We start from the raw sequence: 20,302 nt of genomic DNA on the forward strand, positions 1-20,302 counted from the left end.
CCAGCGCCGCCATTTTGTGGGCGCATCCCGACAGTCCTCCTCTTTTCTCCGCTGGCGCCATTTCCCCCCCGCTTCCCTTATGTCTTGCTCTCTTTCTGTGGCAAGAAAACGGGCGCCATGTTTGTAAGGAAGACATAGCCCCCAGAGCAGCAGAGCCCCTCCGCCGCCGGCCTCCTCCGCCCCCTCTACCCTTCACCCCGTTTCCTATATATATAGATATATAGATATATTTATTTACATTGCTATTTTAATGTTTTATTATTGTTCCCCCTTCCTTCCTTCCTTCCTCCTCCTCCTCCTCCTGAGGCGGGTGCTTTGTAGCCCCCTCACCCTCCTCGGGCCGCCTTTTTGTTCCCTTTTCTCTTTTGCCAAGGCTGGTTGTTGCGTGTCGGTTGTTGTTGTTGTTCTGTGTGCGAGTGTGTGTCTCCCTGAAGCCGTGAGCGAAGTCGTCCCTATTGAGCGGGAGATAGAAGAAGCTACAATATTTCTCCCCCAGAGACACAACGGCAGCGTTGTTGTTGTTGTTGTTGTGTGTTCCCCTGAAATCTTTATTGAGATTGAGGGGATATAGAAGCCACAATGGCAGGGTTGTTGTGGTTAAGTTGTGTGTGTGTTTGTGTGTCTCCCTGAAGCTGTGAGCGGAATATTCATATTGAGGGCATATCAAAAGCCACACTATTTTCTCCCCGACTCAACAGCAGGGTTGTGGTCGTGGTGTGTGTGTGTGTGTGTGTCCCTGACGCAGTGAGTGAAATCTTTATTGTGGTGTATGTTTGTGTGTCCCCCTGAAGTCTTTATTCATATTTAGGGGGACATAGGAACCACAATATCTTCTCCCCAGGTTCAACGGTGCTGGTGGCGTTGTGTTTGTGTGAGAGTGTGTGCATGTTGTGTGTGGTGCGTGCTTGCCTCCTCCTCCTCCTCCTCCTGCTCCCTCCTCTCCCGCCACCGGCAGCCCGTGTCCTGCCTTCCTCTCCTTCTCCTTCCTCCCTCCTCCTCCTCCTCCCTTCATCACACACACAGCCAGAGCCAGCACAATGGCCTTTGAAAGCCTGTTCTCCAAGCCCCCAAACCCAAATCTTGACCAAAACATGCCCGACTCTGACAGGCAACATGCAGGGGACGAAAGGTCGAGTAACATTCTTCTCTCTCTTTCTATCTCTCTCTCTCTCTCTCTCTCTCTCTCTCTCTATCTCTCTTTTTTTCCTCCTCCTTCTCCTTCTTTCTCCGCTTCTCAATGGCGCTAAATTAACTAAAGAATGACAATGTTGCTGTGAGATGATGATGGTGGTGATGATGATGATGATGGTGGTAATAATAATAATAATAATAATAACAATGTCTTAAAATGTGCCTAGGTGGATTTAAGAGACGAAAAAGGAGGAAATAATAATAATAATAATAATAATGTGTAGCACTGTATGGGGAAAGTCACCTTCAGACAGAGACGGGTGGGATGTATTTCAAAGCAAAATCTAGATACAAGGATGTTTTTCTTTTATTGCATTTTGCATGCATTTTTTTCTCTTTCTCTACATCTCTCATTCTCTGGTAAGAAAAGAACAATATCTATCTCCATCTCTTCATGCAAGTGCTCTGGGCGTCTGTGGTGTATATGACACCATTGTTCCTTACCCTCCTTGCCTCACTCCCATTTGAAATCAAAGACATACTGTTTTCCTTCCATGTGAAAAACATGGAGCTCTGTGTAAAAATGTTGACACCGTACACATTTATCTGGATCTGGGGGAGGGCTGCAGATGAGTTTGTGTCTGATGCTGTCTTTTGCCACTTTTCAGGTCCCTAACTTAAGCCAGCAAACCAGCACCTATTTTGCGGTTTGAGATCCTGCATCTTCCTCTCTTTCAGCAGACTCTTTTCCCCTCCATACAGACCTCGCTTTCCTTGTTTCTCAAACAAGGGGCTCCTCAAAATATTTCCCAAACATTCAAGTAACGTGTGTGCATACCTTTGGATCAAGGCTGGTTTCCAGTAATGGACAAGTCTACCTATGGTCCCCATTTCCCTCTACAGTCATACAAAGGATTTTTAATCAGAGTGGTACAAAACATTGACATAGCCCCAATCACTTTGTGGTACAGACAGTTTCCCTTTTCTGCAAGAAGGGATACATTGCTGTATGATAAAATGACTTTCACGCAGCAACGGTGAATGAGGCCTAGGCCTTGTTCATAGATCTACATGCCAGTAGTCCTTCAGTAAACTAGTGGCAGTGTTTAATGTGGTAGTGAAACAATTTGTACTTCCAAAATACTGTTTTAAACAGGCGTGAATGCTACTTGAGGTGCCCAGCAAATGCTATTTGAAGGAAAATCTTTCCTGTTACTGAGTTACTATTTTTGAGCTAATTATTTTGTGAGTTCTTAGAAATCAAGTGAAAAGCTGGCAGGAAGTACAAAACTATATACATGCCAAATGTGCTCATTTTGCTGCTCAATGTTTTTGTTAGGCCTTTACACATTCAAAGCCCCCCTCCCCATGTCATCCCTGAGCACCTGTCCCATACATTTCTTTATCCTAACAAGATCTGTTGCAATATATTAGGGCGACCCTGCATAGTGTGAGAAGTACAGTTGGATCTTGTAAATCTGTGTAACATTGCAGAGATAGTAACTCCTTAATGAGTTAACTGCTCCCCTTGTTTATCTGCATGTTTATTTGCACATTTTTTTCAAGCTCCCAATATGTCCCAATAATAATATTAATAATAATGTGGTTTTTTTAGAATGAATTGTTCACAGCAGAACAAAAGCCGAGGTCCCTTGTTTTGCAGTAGTTAGTGGATAATTATAGTCACAATTTGCCTGCTGGGAGAGAGCGGGAAAAGTTTTACCATACGATGAAGGCTTTTCTTAGCTTTTCTTTGTAATCTTTTGAATAGAAAGTTTTAGAAAGTATCCTGTTTTACTTCACTGTTCTAGTCCTGGGTTAGTGAGAGAGATCTGCAGATGTTTTCTTGTTCCACCCCACTGCCTGAAAGTCTTGGCTGCTTATTCTGCCGTCCCATGTACTACCCTGAGCATAACTTCATATCTGTAGTGGGTGAAACGGGAAGTGAAACATTTTGATCATGGCAGCATGAATACAGTGACACCACGTTGGCTGAGCATTTATTTCCCTTTTTGAGAATTTTGAAGCCAATTGAGTTGGATTGGGTTAACAGCCAAAGATCCAAAGTACAAGTGCAGTGTTATTCAAAATGTCATTTGGATACTTAGGAAATAGACACGGACGTGGCTCTTATTTTGTCAAACCTGATTCTGATTACCAGTGTTGTGGTAATAGAGTCGTCCCTCCCGATTCACATGGGATCTGTTCCAGACCCCCGCAGTTCTGGAAAAATGCAGATATTGAAGTCCCCCTTGGTTGCAATGGTGGTGTGCTCCTGCACAAATGCCATTTTGTCCCTCCCCGCTTGCTGTCCACGAAGTAGTGAGAACCTGTGCTCCAAGTCCGCAAATGGGGAGGGACAAGCATATGCTACTTGTACAGTATACTAGTTGTATACTAATTGAAAGGATAGTTATTGATACGTCAGAGCTGAAATGCATAATTTTACCTTCTCAAAGGGAATACACAACCAGTTACAGTAAATATTCACTACTGAACTATATCACCAAATGCATCTGAGGAAGTAGACTGAAGTCTATGAAAGCTCATGCTGCCAATTAGGTGCTACAGGATCTCTCTGCGTACTACATCACCAATAGTAAGGATTAGGCTTCATAGTAGCTATGAGCTACATCTAAATGAACATAACTTTTATAAATATTGACTTCATTACATATTGTTTGCTAGAGCTAATTGAAAGATGTCAAAAAGTTTAAAGAGAACCTTTCTCATATGTACTCTAGTTTAGCTTTTATATATTCTCCTTGCACTTGATATACATATACTTTGACTTGGATAGAGAAAAACGCTTAATGTCACGTTAAATTAATTGTGAATATGAAATTATTCATTGATTAGTGATGTTCATTTCAAGAAAAATAAGAACATTCTTGCATCTAAATCATTTTATATGTAAGTTAAAAAGTAACAGCATTATAAATAAATTACAAATAAAGTTTATATTTATTAAAAGAACAAGTGAAACAATAAATTTTGGGAACCTATCTGCAAAACAGCTTTTGTACTCCATGCAACATTTGTAAGTCTGGCAATCATTAGGGGAACATAATTTATACACTTACTATAAATAAAAGTCTTTCAGATGTATTTGAAAGCTCTTCAAAGGTCTATATATGATTTTAAAAAAAGTACAGTATATGTGACAAATTACTTTGTGAATTAAATACGCAGTTCCAGCAAATCTAAAATGAGCAAATGTCATAGTTAAAAACTGCACCAACCAAATTCCTAAGAATAGTTCTGTGGTAAACATTTCACTGATGAATTACAAACGTATTTATAGATAGATCCTGTACATACTGGAAGATGTCCAACAAATCATCTAGTATAGCCCTCAGTACTGAGAAGGATATTCTAGAAATAAAGTACTCCTTACCTTGAAAATCTCCACAAAGATTTCATCCATTCCTTTGGTGATTTGTTCCATGGCTGAACTAAGGTCCAAAACATGCTGTAGAAGTAATCCAGTTCGAGACGGCTTTAATCGCCCTGGCTCAGTGCTAGGAAATCCTGGGAATTGTAGTTTATTGTGACACCAGAGCTATCTCTGACAGAGAAGGCTAAATGTCTCCCAAAATGACAGTTCCCAGAATTCCCCAGCACTGAGTCAGGGCAGTTAAAGCTGTCTCAACTTGGATTATTTCTGCAGTGTGTTTTGGATCTAAGTCACTTTTCTGACCACTTCCTTATCTCTTTAGACTTATGCTTGTGAATTTCTCCTACTTTATCTATGACTAGAGAGCCAGTGTGGTGTAGTAGTTTGAGCATTAGACTACAACTCTTGAGACCAGGGTTTGAATCCCCAATCAGTCTAAGAAACCTGTCCTTAGCATTCTCTCCAGTCCTATCCTTGGTTCTGTGTATGAATTAGATAAATACAGTGGGATCTTGATCTTGATATCCACTAGGATCCCCTGTGGATATCAAAATCCATGGATGCTCGAGTACCATTTGATACAGTGGCAAGTGAAAGGGTGTCCCGTGTATCAAATAGCAAAATCAAGGTTTATTTTTTGGAATTTAAATATTTGTGCAATATTTTCAAGCAGTGGATGATTGAATGTGTGGATAAAGAATCCGTGGATATGGCGGACTGAGTATATTGGAGGGCCAACTGTACTAGAGGAATTCAAAGATATAGTCGTGAATCCGTATGTAGAGAGATCTTGTAGCACCTTTGAAAGTAACTAAAAGAAAGAAGTTGGCAGCATGAGCTTTTGTAGACTTCAGCCTACTTCCTCAGATGTACTGAGGAAATTAAACTTTCATGCTCAGTTAATATAGTGAGCAATTCCTGTTCCCTATGATTGGCAGAGTAACATTAACTGTATCTTAGCCAATAGGTTAATTGTAAATTTGCTGAACATATTTATTGTTGTGTGCCTTTTAGCCGTTTTTGACTTATGGCAACCCTAAGGTCATGGGGTTTTCTTAGCAAGTTTCTTCAGAGGAGGTTTGCCATTACCTTCCCCTGAGGCTGAGAGAGTGTGACTTGCCCAAGATCATTCAGTGGGTTTATATGGCCGAGGCAGGATTCGAACCCTGATCTCTAGAGTCATAGTCCAATATTCAAACCACTACGCCACGATACTCCAATTTTGAATCTCATATTGGCTTTCCTCCAGAACTAAGCAGATTTACCAATTGTTCAAGTATACATCTCAAAACAGCAGGCAAAGTTGTGGATTTTTTTCGTGTACCACACCACCTCAAATTGCAAGTGTGGGAATCACATGGATGAATAGTCAATATTATCCATTTATTTAATGTATAGCTTGCCTTTCTCCCAGCACAGGACCCAAACCATGTCTCTGAAGAAAACTGGCATGTCGTTAAAAAAGCTTATCTGAAATCCTTTTATATTTATAAATAAATACAATATTTTTCTGTTACTTGCATTTTTCTTGTAGTAGAAAATTTTCCACAAAGAAGCATTGAAACATGATCTTAGCCACTTGCAATCTGAAGTGGTTACAGTCCAGAAACAACTTTATCATCTCACCTGCTGTTTTGATAAATTAGGCCATAGATGAGCAATTTGTTAATTCAGCCCAAAGCAAGGTTCTCAACAAATGGTATACTACATGGCTCATTGTGGTATTTAAACTAGGGTCCAAAACACACTGCAGAAATAATCCAGTTTGAGATTGATTTACCTGCCCTGGCTCAGCACTAGTTTTGTAAGACATTTAGCCCCCTCTCTCAAAGCTCTGGTGCTACAGTAAACTACAGGATTCCCTAGCATTGAGCCAGGTCAGCTGAAGAGTTATCAAACTGGATTATTTCTGCAGTGTGTTTTGGACCTAGGATGAGAATTCTCTTACGTGTACCTTAATAATAGCGTAGGGCATGTTATTTGGAGATATCACTATAGCTTGAGCTAGATAATCTTATAATTGCAGCACTTTTCTATTAGTTGTTAACAGCTATTTACCTGAAGGTGCATAGGCATGTTCAGCATAGTCGTATACACTTCAAACTGGAGTTAAATTCTTCTCTCCAAAACTAGACTCACTGAGAAGAAACTGTTACATACTCAAATTTGGGTGATTATTTTCTTTAGTTTCATTAACCCTGCAAGAAAAATCCCATCATAAAACAGACTGTTTATCTTGAACGCTTTATAAATTTTGTTCTAAAATAATGAGCCAATAGTAATGTTTTATTTGTTTAAAAGAAATCAGATTTTAAAATTTGATGCCACTAGTGTGATACTTTAAAAAAAAAGATAATCCTTACTACTTATGAAGAGTGAGTGTTTGAAATCTAGCTGGGGTCCCTCTTGAAAAAATCATTCTGTCAGTAGGATTTGGGATGTGGCCTAGTGTTTTTGGATAATTACATATTTTAAAGTATCAAGTGCATTTCAAGTCTTCCTGAAAATCATTTGTTTTTGTAGGGTACCAGTTTATGGTGATAGTAGTGAAGCAGTTTTAGTCTGTTGTAGCAAAAACAAAGGTTTTGTGGCACCTTCTTGGCTTAAAAAGGGACTGTTATAAGCATTTATGGACTGTCGATCACTTCATCAAATGTGTGAGGTATTGTCTCAGTTGTTAAATTTTTATATATAAGCTTGGGTGATTCTTCACTCGTTTTGGGTGATTCTCTTTTGTTCAAGTATGGCTGCTTTGAGATCAGAGAATGTCCTGGGAAAGTGAAATGTTCCCATTCCCCATGGGTTTTTTAATCTTGCCATCGCTGATGACAGATCTGTATCCATTTGTTTTGTGTAGAGACTGGTCCATTTGTCCTACGTAGAATGAAATGGGACAATGACAGCAAGTGCTGATGTATTATTGGATGACGAACAAGTGTGTGAATCCCTGATATTATGGGTGACATTATTGGGTACTGTAGTAGCTATGGGGACATATTTATTTATTCATTCATTATTTAAAGTAGAAATCATTATCTAGACCAGTGGTGGCGAACCTATGGCATTTGTTGCCAGAGGTGGCACTCAGAGCCTCTCTCTGTGGGCACACGCACCATTGTCCCAACACAGACTTCACTAGAGTTTGTCACTAGAAATCCAGAGGGACGCGGCACTTTGCGATAAGTGGGTTTTGGGTTGCAGTTTGGGCACTTGGTCTCTAAAAGGTTCTCCATCACAGATCTAGACCCCAGGCCTGGTTTTTGTGTCAATACAGTGCCCTGTCCCCACATTCACTGGGGTTAGGGGTGAAGGACTGCAAATTTTAAAAACTGCTGTTCTTTTCATGTAAGAACCTCTCTAGGAATCTCCAGGTCTTGCAGTGCAACTGTATGGTCAACATCTGCTAGGAGTTGATCGTAGAATCATGCTGGAGGACCTACAAATGCCTAGAGAAGTGTTTTCTCCAAGAACCTCTAGGTTCTCCAGCACAACTCTATGGCCAACCTCTGGCAGAGTTGCACTGGAGGACCTAGAGATTCCTAGAGAGAAGATATTAATCAAATCCACAAATAAATCTGCAAAAATCAAAGCCATAAATGTGAAGGCCCAACTGTATTTCTGATACAAGTTCATAACCTTTTTAAAATTAGGTATCTGTTAATAAGCAAATGGAAGCCTTGCACCTGGAGATGATCGGCTGTATATCACTGATACACTGTTTTTGTTGGGATCTAAATAACAAAAGCAAAATTATGTTGTTTTTTCTTCTGGGTTTGTCCTCCAATAGATTAATGTGGCCATATTCATCTGTTCTTTAACTTGATTACCTAGCTGTTGTAGAATGAAAAACAGCTGGTTCAAATCCTTCACTTATGGGATTCTCTTGGCTTTGTGAACAAATATAGTTGTACATAAAGTTGTAACATTTCTGGAAATTTTGAAGCTGTGGAGAAATCAGTGGTTTTTTAAACAGAAATTTTTGGAAAATTTGAGAAGATGAGACCTTGGCTTTTTTAAAAAAAAACTTACAGAAAAGTCACTTTCTTATTTTAGAAAAATAAAATATGTTATGTAACTTTTTGTTTGGCATAAGAGTATCATGTTTGATTGTTATAGTGAAGTTGCAAGATCCTGAACAGTAATGGACCTCTTTGGTTTGGCCAGTTTATCAAGTGTAGGGAAAAATAATAAAAACAGATGAAACTATAAACAGGGAAAATTATTTTGTTTTGTGTAGTTCTGCATAATGTCAAACAGACATGAAGCATTTATTTGCATGAGAACGAAATAGAGAAAATCAAGATTGTCTTACATTAGTGTCTTCCTGTAACGTAATTTTAGAAATAATTTGGGTAGAGAAAATATATTAACATTGAACATACCATTCTAAAAGAAAAATATTCCATAAACCATTTTTTCCCAGGAAAAAGTGGGGAAAAACGGAAAAAGGGTTTCTGATTGTTGTCAAGATGTTTTCATGTGTCTAGTTATATCATAGTGTTCAGCTGTAGAAATTGATTTGTGTGGCATTTCTCAGGCATCCAGTGTTGTATATATTTGTGCTTATATATATATATATATATATATATATATATATACACACACACACACACACACACACATACATATATTATATAGTTGAAATGTAGTATTCAGAATTTGAATCTGTTGAATGAATTCCTCTGGGCTCAGGTTGATAATGGAGTGGAAGTTATGAAAGTTTGGCAGAAATCTTTCCCAGATGTTTGCCTTTCCAGTCCAGCACTGACCATAATTGAGAGGGATGTTTTAGCGAGTGGTGCCCTGATTTATCTCTAGATATTTGTAGGTTCTCTGGTGCAATTCCATGGTCAGCTTCTGTGGAATGGTGGCCATTGAGTTGCACTGGAGGACCTAGAGATTCATAGAGAGATGTTTTCTTGGGTTTAAAAAAATGTGCAGGGGGGTTGCGGGGGGGGGGGGGTTCTTTCCCGGGGGTCCTGTGCCCCTAACCCCAGCAAATGTGGAGGGCCCACTGTATTTTTGTGTCACTTTGAAGACTGCAAGTATTTTCCAAGTGGCTTACAATCAAGAAATGCATAATAATGCAATAAAACCCCATTTTAAAACCCCTAAAATTTCAACATAGTTTATAAAGCATACAAAATATCTTCCTCAGACAATTGAAGATGGCACCTATTTAGTATCATTTGCACTGCAAATATGTTATCCCTGTTAAAGTGTCTCAGGGACTATAGGGCAGGTTGAAAATCCTGCTCTGAAATCAGAGAGATGGAATGTCTGATCTCAGGAATCTGATCTTGGATCCTCTCTTTTCTGCCCCCATGGAAAGAATCATGTTCTTCATCTGATGTGGGAGCTTAGCATTTGGATGGGAAGTTTGGGGACATAGTGTGGTCAGAGCAGAGAAACCCCTGGATCCTCACGATCCAAATGCCTCCCAACCCTCAGCCATGTTTCCAGCATGGGAGAACAGTTTAGACAAGGGGCAGGAATTGTGTGGCCATTAGTCCCAAGTGGTAGAAGTGGGGAATTTTGTACAATTTAGGGAAGCTCTCTCAGATTCCTGATTCCAATTTTATAAGTGACTGGAAGGTCAATTTATTTATTGGGCAAGTAGCAGGGCTGTGGCCTGAAGGATTATAGAATGGGAGGTGTATGGCATTCAGACCGTTTTCCTGATCTGAAGTAGACCAGCCCTTGAAGATGGTTTAAATAGTTTCCTTTCATTCAGAAATAATACTTCTGTCACACCACTATTTTTTTTAAAAAAGCAGAGTAAAAATGACAAATGGTGTTCTTGTGTTGCTTCTACTCTACTTGTAGTAATTCAATAGGACTTTCAGTGTGTCAGAGCACTCCAAGTTTGCACAGTTTATCTGTAGCAGTTTAGCTGCAGGGAAACTGGATTATTAAATGGCAGTCTTGATCAAGACTATTTAAATTACTGATTTTAAATATTGATTTATTCACCAAAATCACACTCAGGCCTGAAACAGAAGGACCAGAGCCTCCTGCAGCTCTGCTGCCATTTGCGCCAGCACTGTGGCAACCATATGTGTTGGGGCCACTGTCACAGTCCTGAACTGGACTGCTGGAAGGAGCGGATTCTATACACTCCTTCTTGGCCCAGTTCTGCAATAGTGCCATGTTGGCACACCTTCAGGCTGCATTCAGGGCATACATCATCTAAACACCACACCCTCAACGTGGATTGAAGCTGCATCATTTTGCCTGTGTGTTTCGGGACTCAGACTATTTAAATTATTGATTTAAATCACAAAGAAAAATATCTGATTAACTAATGTAATAAAGCTTCCCCTGAAACTTCTTCACACCTTTTTTGAATAACAGTGCAAAACTGACCACTGAAATACGTTTATTTGCAACCAAATACAGCATTTTATTTGTACAGTTTTTATGTAACTTTTTATTAATGTAGGAAATAATAGTACATAATATGCTCATTATCCATTCCAAGTATTGGATGCTGCATCAGGATTAGGAGTGATATGAAGAATATAACCCACATGAACATAATGGCACTAAACTTGATTCCATAGGATTTAAGTGAAGATTTGGTGGTCAATGGTTGTATATGTTTCATTGATTCATTTGATCTATTCTAGTTGGACCTAACAATTTGAATTAGGTCATAGTTTACAAAACTAAATTTCAAATAAGCTGAATTGAGTCAATACGGTCTGATGGCTGTTTTTAAAATATACCTGTTTGTAAAGCTCACCCATGGTCATCTGAGTGCTTTTTCTATGTATTATATTTGGAAAAGCCCCTGAGCAGCAAAAATTACAGCAGACACAGAAGGTACTAGGAAGCCATAACTCAAAGGCACTCAAAGTTATTGACCATACTGCTTCCTTTAAAAAAAAGTTCTTTTTTTAAATCGTCTTTACTATTCATTTTACCTAAGAGAACATCTGTCTAGTAATCTCCAGGTCCTCCAGTGCAACTCTGTGGTCAACATGTGGCAGAGATTGATCAAAGAATCATTCTGAAGGACCTACAAATGCCTAGAGAAGTGTTTTCTCTAGAAACTGCTAGGTTCTCCAGCACAGCTCTATGATCAACCTCTGGCAGAGTTGCGCTAGAGGACTTAGAGATTCCCAGACAGACCAGGGGATTGATAGAAACTTTTATTGTCTGTTGTAACTTTATTCTGTTGTAATCCCGCCTCGATCCATAGGGAGAGGCAGAATATTATTATATTAATCAAAATCACAAATACAGTGCGCTAACGTCATATGCTGAAAGCCACGTGGCTGAAGTTATAATGGTGCGCTCAGTATGCCACACATAATGCACAATCCCCATTATTTTCAATGGGGCTTGATCATAAGCCCCATTGCCTTGTGTGGAGGGGTCCGGAATGGATCCCCTGTGTAAGGCAAGGGCGCATTGTAATCACATTCACAAAAGTCAAAGCCACAAATGTGGAGGGACAACTGTACACTTTCCCTTAAACAATCTGTATAGTAGATTCCACCTTCCACACATCATCTGTCATTTTTATTCATAGACGGGGAGAAAATGTTTTCCTGATTTTTCATTTATGATTAAACTCAATAGCTGAGGTTCTACATCTGTGTCTAGCTCTGTATGCAGAGTTCCACATCCTCTCACCACCTAGCAGCTTCCACACCCAACAAAAGGCACCTGCTTCTGTGTTTAGAGGGAGAGGGGAGGCAGTTGAGAGCCTATATCAGGCCTGCACAGCATATGACCAGGGGCTGCATGTAGCCCACTGGAGGATTTTCAGTGGCCCTTGATGACACAGGGCAACTTCCTCAAGCCTTCTCTGAAACTCAGCATTTTCTTGCGAGTAGAGGCCAGGCCGCAGGGGAGTAGGAAGAGGGAATTACCCCCCAAGAAGCATTCACCCATTCCCCTCCTACCCAGTCCTGTCCTTGGGACAAAGCTGGGCTGTGGAACAGGGGCGTCACTGGGTTTGGTGTCAGATGGTGTGGAGGGATAGTGAACTGCCTTGCACTCCTCCCACCCCTGCGAGGTGGCAGCCTCATGGGGCTGGGAGGGCACCATTTCAATCTCCCCCATGCCCTCTCAATCCTGTGAGGCAGTGACCTCATGGGGCTGGAAGGGCACCACCTCAGACCCCACTCCATGCCCTCCCAGCCTCTCACAACTTTACCTCCCTCCAAATCAGACTGCCTCTCCACTAATGCCCATCGAGTCCTCTGAGGCAGCTGCCATCCAGTGCTTGGAGAGTACCCTCCCAATATCTTCTGTAGGTAGCTGCCCCACAGGGCTTGCATTACCTCACTCCCACAGACTTTCAAAGACCCATGAGGCAGCTGCTGGACAGGGCTCCAAAGGTACACACAACAAGTTTTCTGTCGCCCTTAGAGATTAACCCATTTTAATTTTGGCCCCTACCTACTGTTAAGTTGTACAGGTCTGGCCTAGATGATCTCAGTTCACTCAGAGGGGAAGAAGGGGTGTGTACTATCAGGTGGAGTGTCTAAACAATCAGATCTTCACAGTCTCTCTCTCTTCCTCATCAGCAAGTGACAGGAGCAGTGGCCCCTCTTGAGGATTGTCAGGTGCTGGTCGTTGGGAAGTTTTGGAACAAAGTACAGTTGGCCTGTCTGAACCACGAGCTTGCCATCAACAGATCTGAGCATCATTCATCCCAATGCCATTAAATCCAATGGGACTTAAGGTCCTGCAGTTTTTGGCATCCATGCGTAGCGGGGTCTGGAATGGAACCCCGACAGATACAAAGGGCTGACTGTACAAGAGAATGGCCCTCTGCACTCTGTCTAAAAAGTGACCTATGACGCATAAGTCATATGATATCAGCCAATGTGTAGGATAGACTTTGACGGCATCTGCACTGCAAAAATAATGCAGTTTGACACTGCTTTAACTGCCATGGGTCAATGCTATGAACTCCCAGGATTTGTAGTTTGTTTTGCCACCACAGTTCTTTGACAGAAAAGGCAAAATGTCTCACAAAACTATCTCAGAAACAGTTTTGAAAAATTTAATTTATATTGAAATGTCCCATTTTTACTTTTTAATTGTTTTTATCCATACTATTAAATGGCTAACTTACAATTTCCTATCATTTAGAATTTTGTAATTATTAAATATTTGTTTACTTACTAATAGTGTTTGGTATATTTTGGAGCTTTATTAATTCATAGTTTTACAGTGGAATGTGAAATTTCAAAATGACGTTGAGATATTATTAAATCTACATATATAATGTTAAACTCTGTATTGCCTTTCAAGAGACAGAAAAATGCAAAGGACTACAGAGCTATTTAGCTTTGTGGGGTGAACTTTGTATTTAGGTAATCATTTTGGTTGTTGGCTATCTAGGTAATTATATCTTTTACTCTTGTCACTCTTTTTTAATTTTCCAATTTTATACTGAGTCCAAGTTATATATTTGTGAAACAGAGAGGATGGTGAACTTGAGGATGGCGAAATAGATGATACTGGGTTTGAAGAAGATAAGGATGAACAAGATGCAAAAACTGAAGATAAACAGAAAAATGAAAAAACACATAGAAAATCCCGAAAGAAGCGCAAAAAAGAGAAAGAGAAGAAAAAATCAAAAAGGAGAAGACGGGAAAAACACAAGGTTAGAATTTTGCATCTGTGTTCTGTGCAATTTCTGTACTCGGTGATTATTTTTCTTTACTCAGACCAGTGTAAAATATGGTTGGGCTCACCAGATCAGTGGGCTAGCCAGCTGTGGATGTGACCATCTGCAGATCACCCTGCTCCATTATTGCCAGTGGTGGTGTATGCATACTGCCACGCCAACACAGCTGTGCACACATTGCTGCCCATTGACTATCCTGCTTCCCATTGACCATCCTGTGGATGTAAGGGGCACGCTGTAATTCTGATACTTTGGGAAGGAGCCCTAGTGGTACAGTGCTTAAATGACTATACTGCAGCCATTCACCGCCACAAGATTGTGAGTTCAGTCCCAGGACTTCCAATGTCCACTCAGCCTGGCATCTTTCCATAGGGCACTAAAATGAGTGCTCAACTTGTTGGGGGCAACTAGCTTACACATTATAAACTGCTTAGGGACTGCTTAAGTGCACTGATAAGCGATATAGATATTACTTGCTATTGCTACATTTGTAAGCGTTTACTTAAGATGAAATATTGGGATGATGAGGTTTCCCACAGACAACCAGTTGCTGAGGGTCGGAGCACATGGTTTAGAAGGAGCAGCCAGAGGCTGCTTTAGCCGCAGTTAGGCCAGGACTGTGGTGACCACACAGCCCACTCCCAAAGTGGCCCGCCACCACACTCCCAAGTTAGTCACAGGCAGGAGCAGATTATGTCCCCACTTACTGTGGCCTCGGAGCAGCTTCTGGCCACTTTGGGGCTGTGCATCATTTGAACACCACACCCCTGAAGTGGCTGGAAGTCCCTTCTTTTGGCCCATCTGTTTTGGGTCTGAGCAGGCCAGCTCACTAAGTGATTGCATGCTGCTTTCTGCTTTCCTAGCATTACATGTGAGCTGGGCCTTGAGTCTCAGTCTTGGAAAAAAGAGGATATAAATGATGGTAGTATTTTTTTATTAATTTTTAATTGTTTTACACTTGACATACAATACCTTACATTACACCATGTGACCCACCATATACATATACACAATGGTAGTATGACATATTGAGGCAAGCTTGATTGTGTGTCATGAGGTACTCTAGAAGTGCAGTATATGCATACAGCTGAAGTACAACCTACTTTAATTATTACATTGGCAGTGTATTGATCTTTGTGTTGATTTGATTTGAGCTGAGTTGTACACTCTTGACCTATGATCTACTTTTCCCCCCAACTCTAATTGTTTGTAGCATTTAAGGTGCACTCTATAAGTGATCCATATACCTACATTATACAAATGAAACTTCTTGCTTTTCAGCACAACTCCCCTTCTAGTGATGATAGTTCTGATTATAGCATTGATTCTGAAGCTGAACGTTCAGAAAGGCCCCATAAGAAAGGAAGCAGTTTCTACAGAGAATATGACTCTTCATTTCAGGTATATCTTCCAATCTGACCTCATTTATGATTTAAATATAAATGATTCTATCTCATATTATAACATCTTTTTCTGAAAAATTTAAAAAGCTTTTCATTCTAGACCTATGTTGAGTTACTTAGGTATATGCTATTTCACCATGTTCCTTGTATCAAACGGTATATAACTGTGTTTTCTTGATTTGCTCCCACTTTTGTGAAATTGATACAAGGTGTATAGGCAAAGGGACCAACATTTTCCTTTTTAACTAGATAGCAAAATTTCTGGACAGAATGAAGCAGTTTCTATCTGTCCTGTTCATCTCAATGTTGAAGACTTCCATGTATCTTCCAGTTGCCGCAAAGGTAATTGATAATACTTTGGGTTTCACTAATACCTTGGCTTTCTTATTGCTTGTGGAAGATTTGTTAACAGTAAAGTACAGTGGAATTAGAAGTACATTACTCAATTAAATTTACCTTTGATTGCTGTGGAGGTGTTTATAGTTTCAGGTTTTGTTGCTCTGTGTACCTGTGTCAGAAGGATCTTCAGAACTTCATTAACAAGGAGATTAGTTACAGGACAGAAGTATCATGTTTTGTATGAAGATTTGTTATACGTTAAAGTGAGAAGACATACAAGTGATTCAATTGAATATCTTCCAAACATAAAAAGTGCTTATTTTCCAAAGTACACTCGTCCCCCGGGTTACGAAATTAATTCGTTCCGGCGCCATTTTCGTAACCCGGGGGACTTTCGTTAGCCGAATCCCCATAGGCGCTAATGGGGAAAAGCCGCGGCTCCGCCGCGGCTCCATTTAAAATAGCGCCGGCTTTTTTTCGCAACCCGGGTAAACCTTCGTAACCCGGAAATAATTAATTAAAGTTTTTTTTTTCGTATCCCGGGATTTTCGTATCGCGGCGCGTTCGTATCCCGGGGTACCAGTGTAATTCAATCTGAGGCCCTCTTATTGTTGTACTGCAAAAAGGGAGGGTAATATTTGTTTCCTCTTCATTAGTACCAACACTTGCTTGGTGATAAGATCAGTGTCAGTATCACTATTCACACAATTTCATTTATACTTGTCTTATAAAGTCACTATAAACTATTAGCTGGAGTATGATTTCATATAGTTTAATATACAGAATATTCCTTATATTAAAATTTAAAATTGGAGATGCTGTCAAAATGAAAGTCTCTTTTTGGTGAAGGTAGTAACTTTTATTGAATGGTTGCAATAATCACATGAATGGTTTGCAGGTAAATTCAAGTAGTTAATTCTTAAAGAGAGAATCCAGCATAGAGGAAATTTTTCCAGACAATTTAGAAGCACTATCTTGTTAGTGTTACTAATTTTAATATAGTCACATCCTTAAAAGCCTTCAGCTTTCATCTAGCTTTGTAGCCATCTCTGTAAGTACCAAAGGTACTTAATTTCCTGGTTGTTTTTAATTATTCAGTTTTTGGTTTTAAAAAATGACTAATTTGCATAAATTCAGGATATTAAAAAGTCAGGGCTTTTGGAGATAACTGGGTTAATTTAACATTTCATTTTGGATACTACTTGCCTTCCCTTTAATAGAGCATATTGAACTCTGTCTGTGCTTTTATTACTGTTGTTACATTTATTTATATCCCGCTTTTTCCTTTAAATTGGGACTCACAGTGGCTTGAAATTTAGAATAACAATACAATTGAAAACATGCAAAAAGTGAGCGTTAAAATAGAATTAAAATATTAACTGTATTAGAATACATGACCCATTAAAACAATAAAATGCAATTTGAAAGATAAAAGATCAGAAAACAGTCCTATTAAAACTAGTTCGTTCTTTAAAAACTTTCTGTTTTAAAAGACTGTCTGGATAAAAAGGTTTTAGCCTGCTGATTCTGGCCTCCCTAGGATAGAAGTTTCAGAAAGTAGGAGAGAGAGCTGTTGAGAAGGCCCCCATACATGTCCCCACTAGCTGTGCTTGCAATGGTGGGAAACTGAGAGAAGGGGCTCTCCTGATGATCTGAGAGGTCGGCCTGCTCATACTTTCATTTTTATGGTGTCTGTTGCAGGTTGAAACTTGAATCTTGAATAAAATTATGTCAGTCCTCTATTAGATTGTTTTCTTTATTTCTTGATGCCCTGCAGTTCAATTGCAACAAGCACTATAGCAAAATCAATAAAATAAGGTTGCAAAACAAGCTGTTGTTGGACTGACACCTGTTAGAAGGAATTAGAGCTGCTGTGTGTATATGTAGATGGTGGGTATAAAATATTATTTCTCTTTTCATCCAGTTTTAGTACTTGTATATTTACAGTTGGCTTAACACCACACCGCTACTAGTGAATTCTTTCTAGTTCAGCCATTTGTGCGATTTATAGGTTGCTTTTGGGGGGAAAAAGCAACAGTGACCTATTCCAGCTTTTCAGCCACTTTATTTTACAGTTTTTTGAGACCCAGAATTAATGTTTCTCCTAGAATAGTAGGATGTGAAACCTGCGATGCCAGAAATCTTAGTTAGATTGGAAAACACAGTACCCATAGCAAGATGAACAGATCTGTTTTCTTTACAATTGTCAGTCCTTCTGTGAGTGAATAAACATTGAAGGCATCTCTCTACTATTTTGATTTGCACCACCAATACATATTTCTGTGACTGGCAATGAATGATTCTCATTCAGGATAGAAAAGTATACAGGCACAACATTACATTTAATATTTTATTTAAAGTCACAATAGTAAAAACTGGTGTAGGGCACTTGTTTTTCCTGTTCAATATCTCTAAGTAAACTGCATCTGCTGTTGATTAGTATATCAATTTGTATCCTGATATGCTTCTGACTGTCATTTTCTTTCTTGCAGCATGGGTATATTTCTGGGAAGTATACCTCTTTACAGAAGACACCCTATAACAAAAAATCAAAAAACAAAGACTATGATAGTTATAGCGATGACTTTGGCTACAATGAGGATGAAAAAGAGGATTTTGCCGACCAGCTAAAACAATATAGACAAGCTAAAGAGACTTCAAATACTGATTTAGAAGATCCAGTTTCAAAAGAAATGAAAAAACAAGGAATGAAAGGGATTCAAAAAGGTAAGGATTGTTCTCTGCCCACCTGCTCCATAAGCTGAGAACCTTTTGACAATTTATCCTAATGCCTGATGTTTGTATAAACATTAAGGAAAAAAATTAATGACCATAGAGGAGTTAATAACTTCAATGTAGACAATGAGGAAATTGAAATATATAAAGATTTCCCATACCTTGGACTAGTCGTTGATCAGAATGGAGATTGTACTGAAGAAATTAGAAGAAGAGTCAGGCTGGGAAGGGAATCTACGAACAAATTAGACCAGATCCTAAAAAGCAAAGACATAAAACTAAACACTAAAGTTAAGATCCCAGATTCCCCACCCGGGATGAGTAAAAACCTTCATGCTCAAGCTCCATTATAGCCAGTGGGCGGTAAAGTTAATAATAATAATACAGTAGACCCTTGTTATACGTTGGGGTTTGGTTCCAAGATCTCCCATGTATAACAAAATCCGTGTATGCTCAAGTCCCATTAACTATAATGACATAGCAAAATGGTGTCCCTTATAAAAAATGGAAAATCAAGGTAAATTTATACTTTTTTGTAACATTTTCAAACCGTGTATGCTTAAATCCGTGTATAAAAAATCCGTGTATAAGAAGGGCTGACTGTAATACTGTTTATTTATAGCCCACTTTTCCAAAGGAGATCAAAGCGGGTTACAACAAGGATATAAAACATTATACAATTTGGACAACAGTAAGTTTGTGCAGTTGTGTCGGTGCAGCTACATGCATGTGCCACCATTGACAATAATCGGGCAGGGAGATCTGCAGACTTTCAAGTCCGTGGATGGCTAGCCTGCTGATATGGTGGGCCCATTGTAGTCAATTGTTGTAAATCAATTAAAATTATTTTAAAAACCAACTGTGATAATACATTTAAATTATTTTAAAAATGTAATGAAAACTTTTAATAATCAGGTTACTTAAAGTTTCTACGTGAATTAACAATCCTCTTTGCCTTTTATTCTGGAAGACCAAGGCTTGTGTGCATTCAGTTACATTAAATAAAAATAAGTTAAAACAGAAATAAAGAATGGTAATAGCAATTACAAAACACACAGTTTTTGAAGACAATTCTCAGTAGGAAGAAGGCCAGTTCTTCAGGCATCATATCACTTAATGCAATATTTTATGATATGTAACTAAGTGGTTACTGATCAGAGGGGCCAGCCATTATTCAGATGAAATAAAAACACGTGATAAAATGTATAAGTTCTCTACCTGAGTTTCAAAATGTTTTGTTTCTGCAACTATATATATGATTTTAAAGAACTGTATTTATTTAATCATAACACATTCTAAAAAGTCTCAGGGGGATTGGGAACAATTTGCTATTTTGTATTCTCAGAAATTGCTTCAAAAAGAATTTCAACTCTGAAATGGAGTGCGAGAAGAGACCTTCCCATCCACTATTGTAAACGCATAGAATATATGTATATTGTTGCTTTTACAGAACATAATCTTTATGCTCCCAATGATAAGAAATATGTGGTGTTGTGTGTATGTTGTTAAGGTGTTGGACAAACTGGCAATAGTTACATTATTGGCCGAGGGCGTGGCATCCTAAAGAAGCGTAAAGATCGTGGAAGGGGAAGAGGGATAAATAAAGGACTCGAAGAGGTAAATGAAATGGAAAATGGATTCTCT

At 39.2% G+C, this 20,302-nt stretch overlaps 1 protein-coding gene across 3 annotated transcripts in view; it reads left to right on the forward strand.

Annotated features, from left to right (window-relative positions):
- The first annotated feature begins 258 nt into the window (after positions 1 to 258).
- The window catches only part of LOC149310496 (zinc finger CCCH domain-containing protein 6-like), a 43,444-nt gene continuing 23,400 nt past the window's right edge, over positions 259 to 20,302 (forward strand). For 2 of the 3 annotated variants that reach the window (XM_089529070.1, XM_089529072.1), the window contains exons 1-5: positions 259 to 1,129; positions 13,973 to 14,156; positions 15,462 to 15,581; positions 18,415 to 18,649; positions 20,169 to 20,275. In XM_089529070.1, coding sequence (XP_089385196.1) covers positions 1,038 to 1,129; positions 13,973 to 14,156; positions 15,462 to 15,581; positions 18,415 to 18,649; positions 20,169 to 20,275 — 738 coding nt within the window. In that variant the 5' untranslated portion in view covers positions 259 to 1,037. Of the gene's footprint in view, positions 1,130 to 13,972; positions 14,157 to 15,461; positions 15,582 to 17,352; positions 17,813 to 18,414; positions 18,650 to 20,168; positions 20,276 to 20,302 lie in introns of those variants that run through there. The other variant, XM_089529073.1, reaches the window with a different exon arrangement.

The sequence above is a fragment of the Sceloporus occidentalis genome, unplaced genomic scaffold, assembly GCF_023333645.1.
Source record: "Sceloporus occidentalis isolate IW3139 unplaced genomic scaffold, rSceOcc1.0.p SCAF_6, whole genome shotgun sequence".
In the NCBI taxonomy this organism is placed as follows: Eukaryota; Metazoa; Chordata; class Lepidosauria; order Squamata; family Phrynosomatidae; genus Sceloporus; species Sceloporus occidentalis.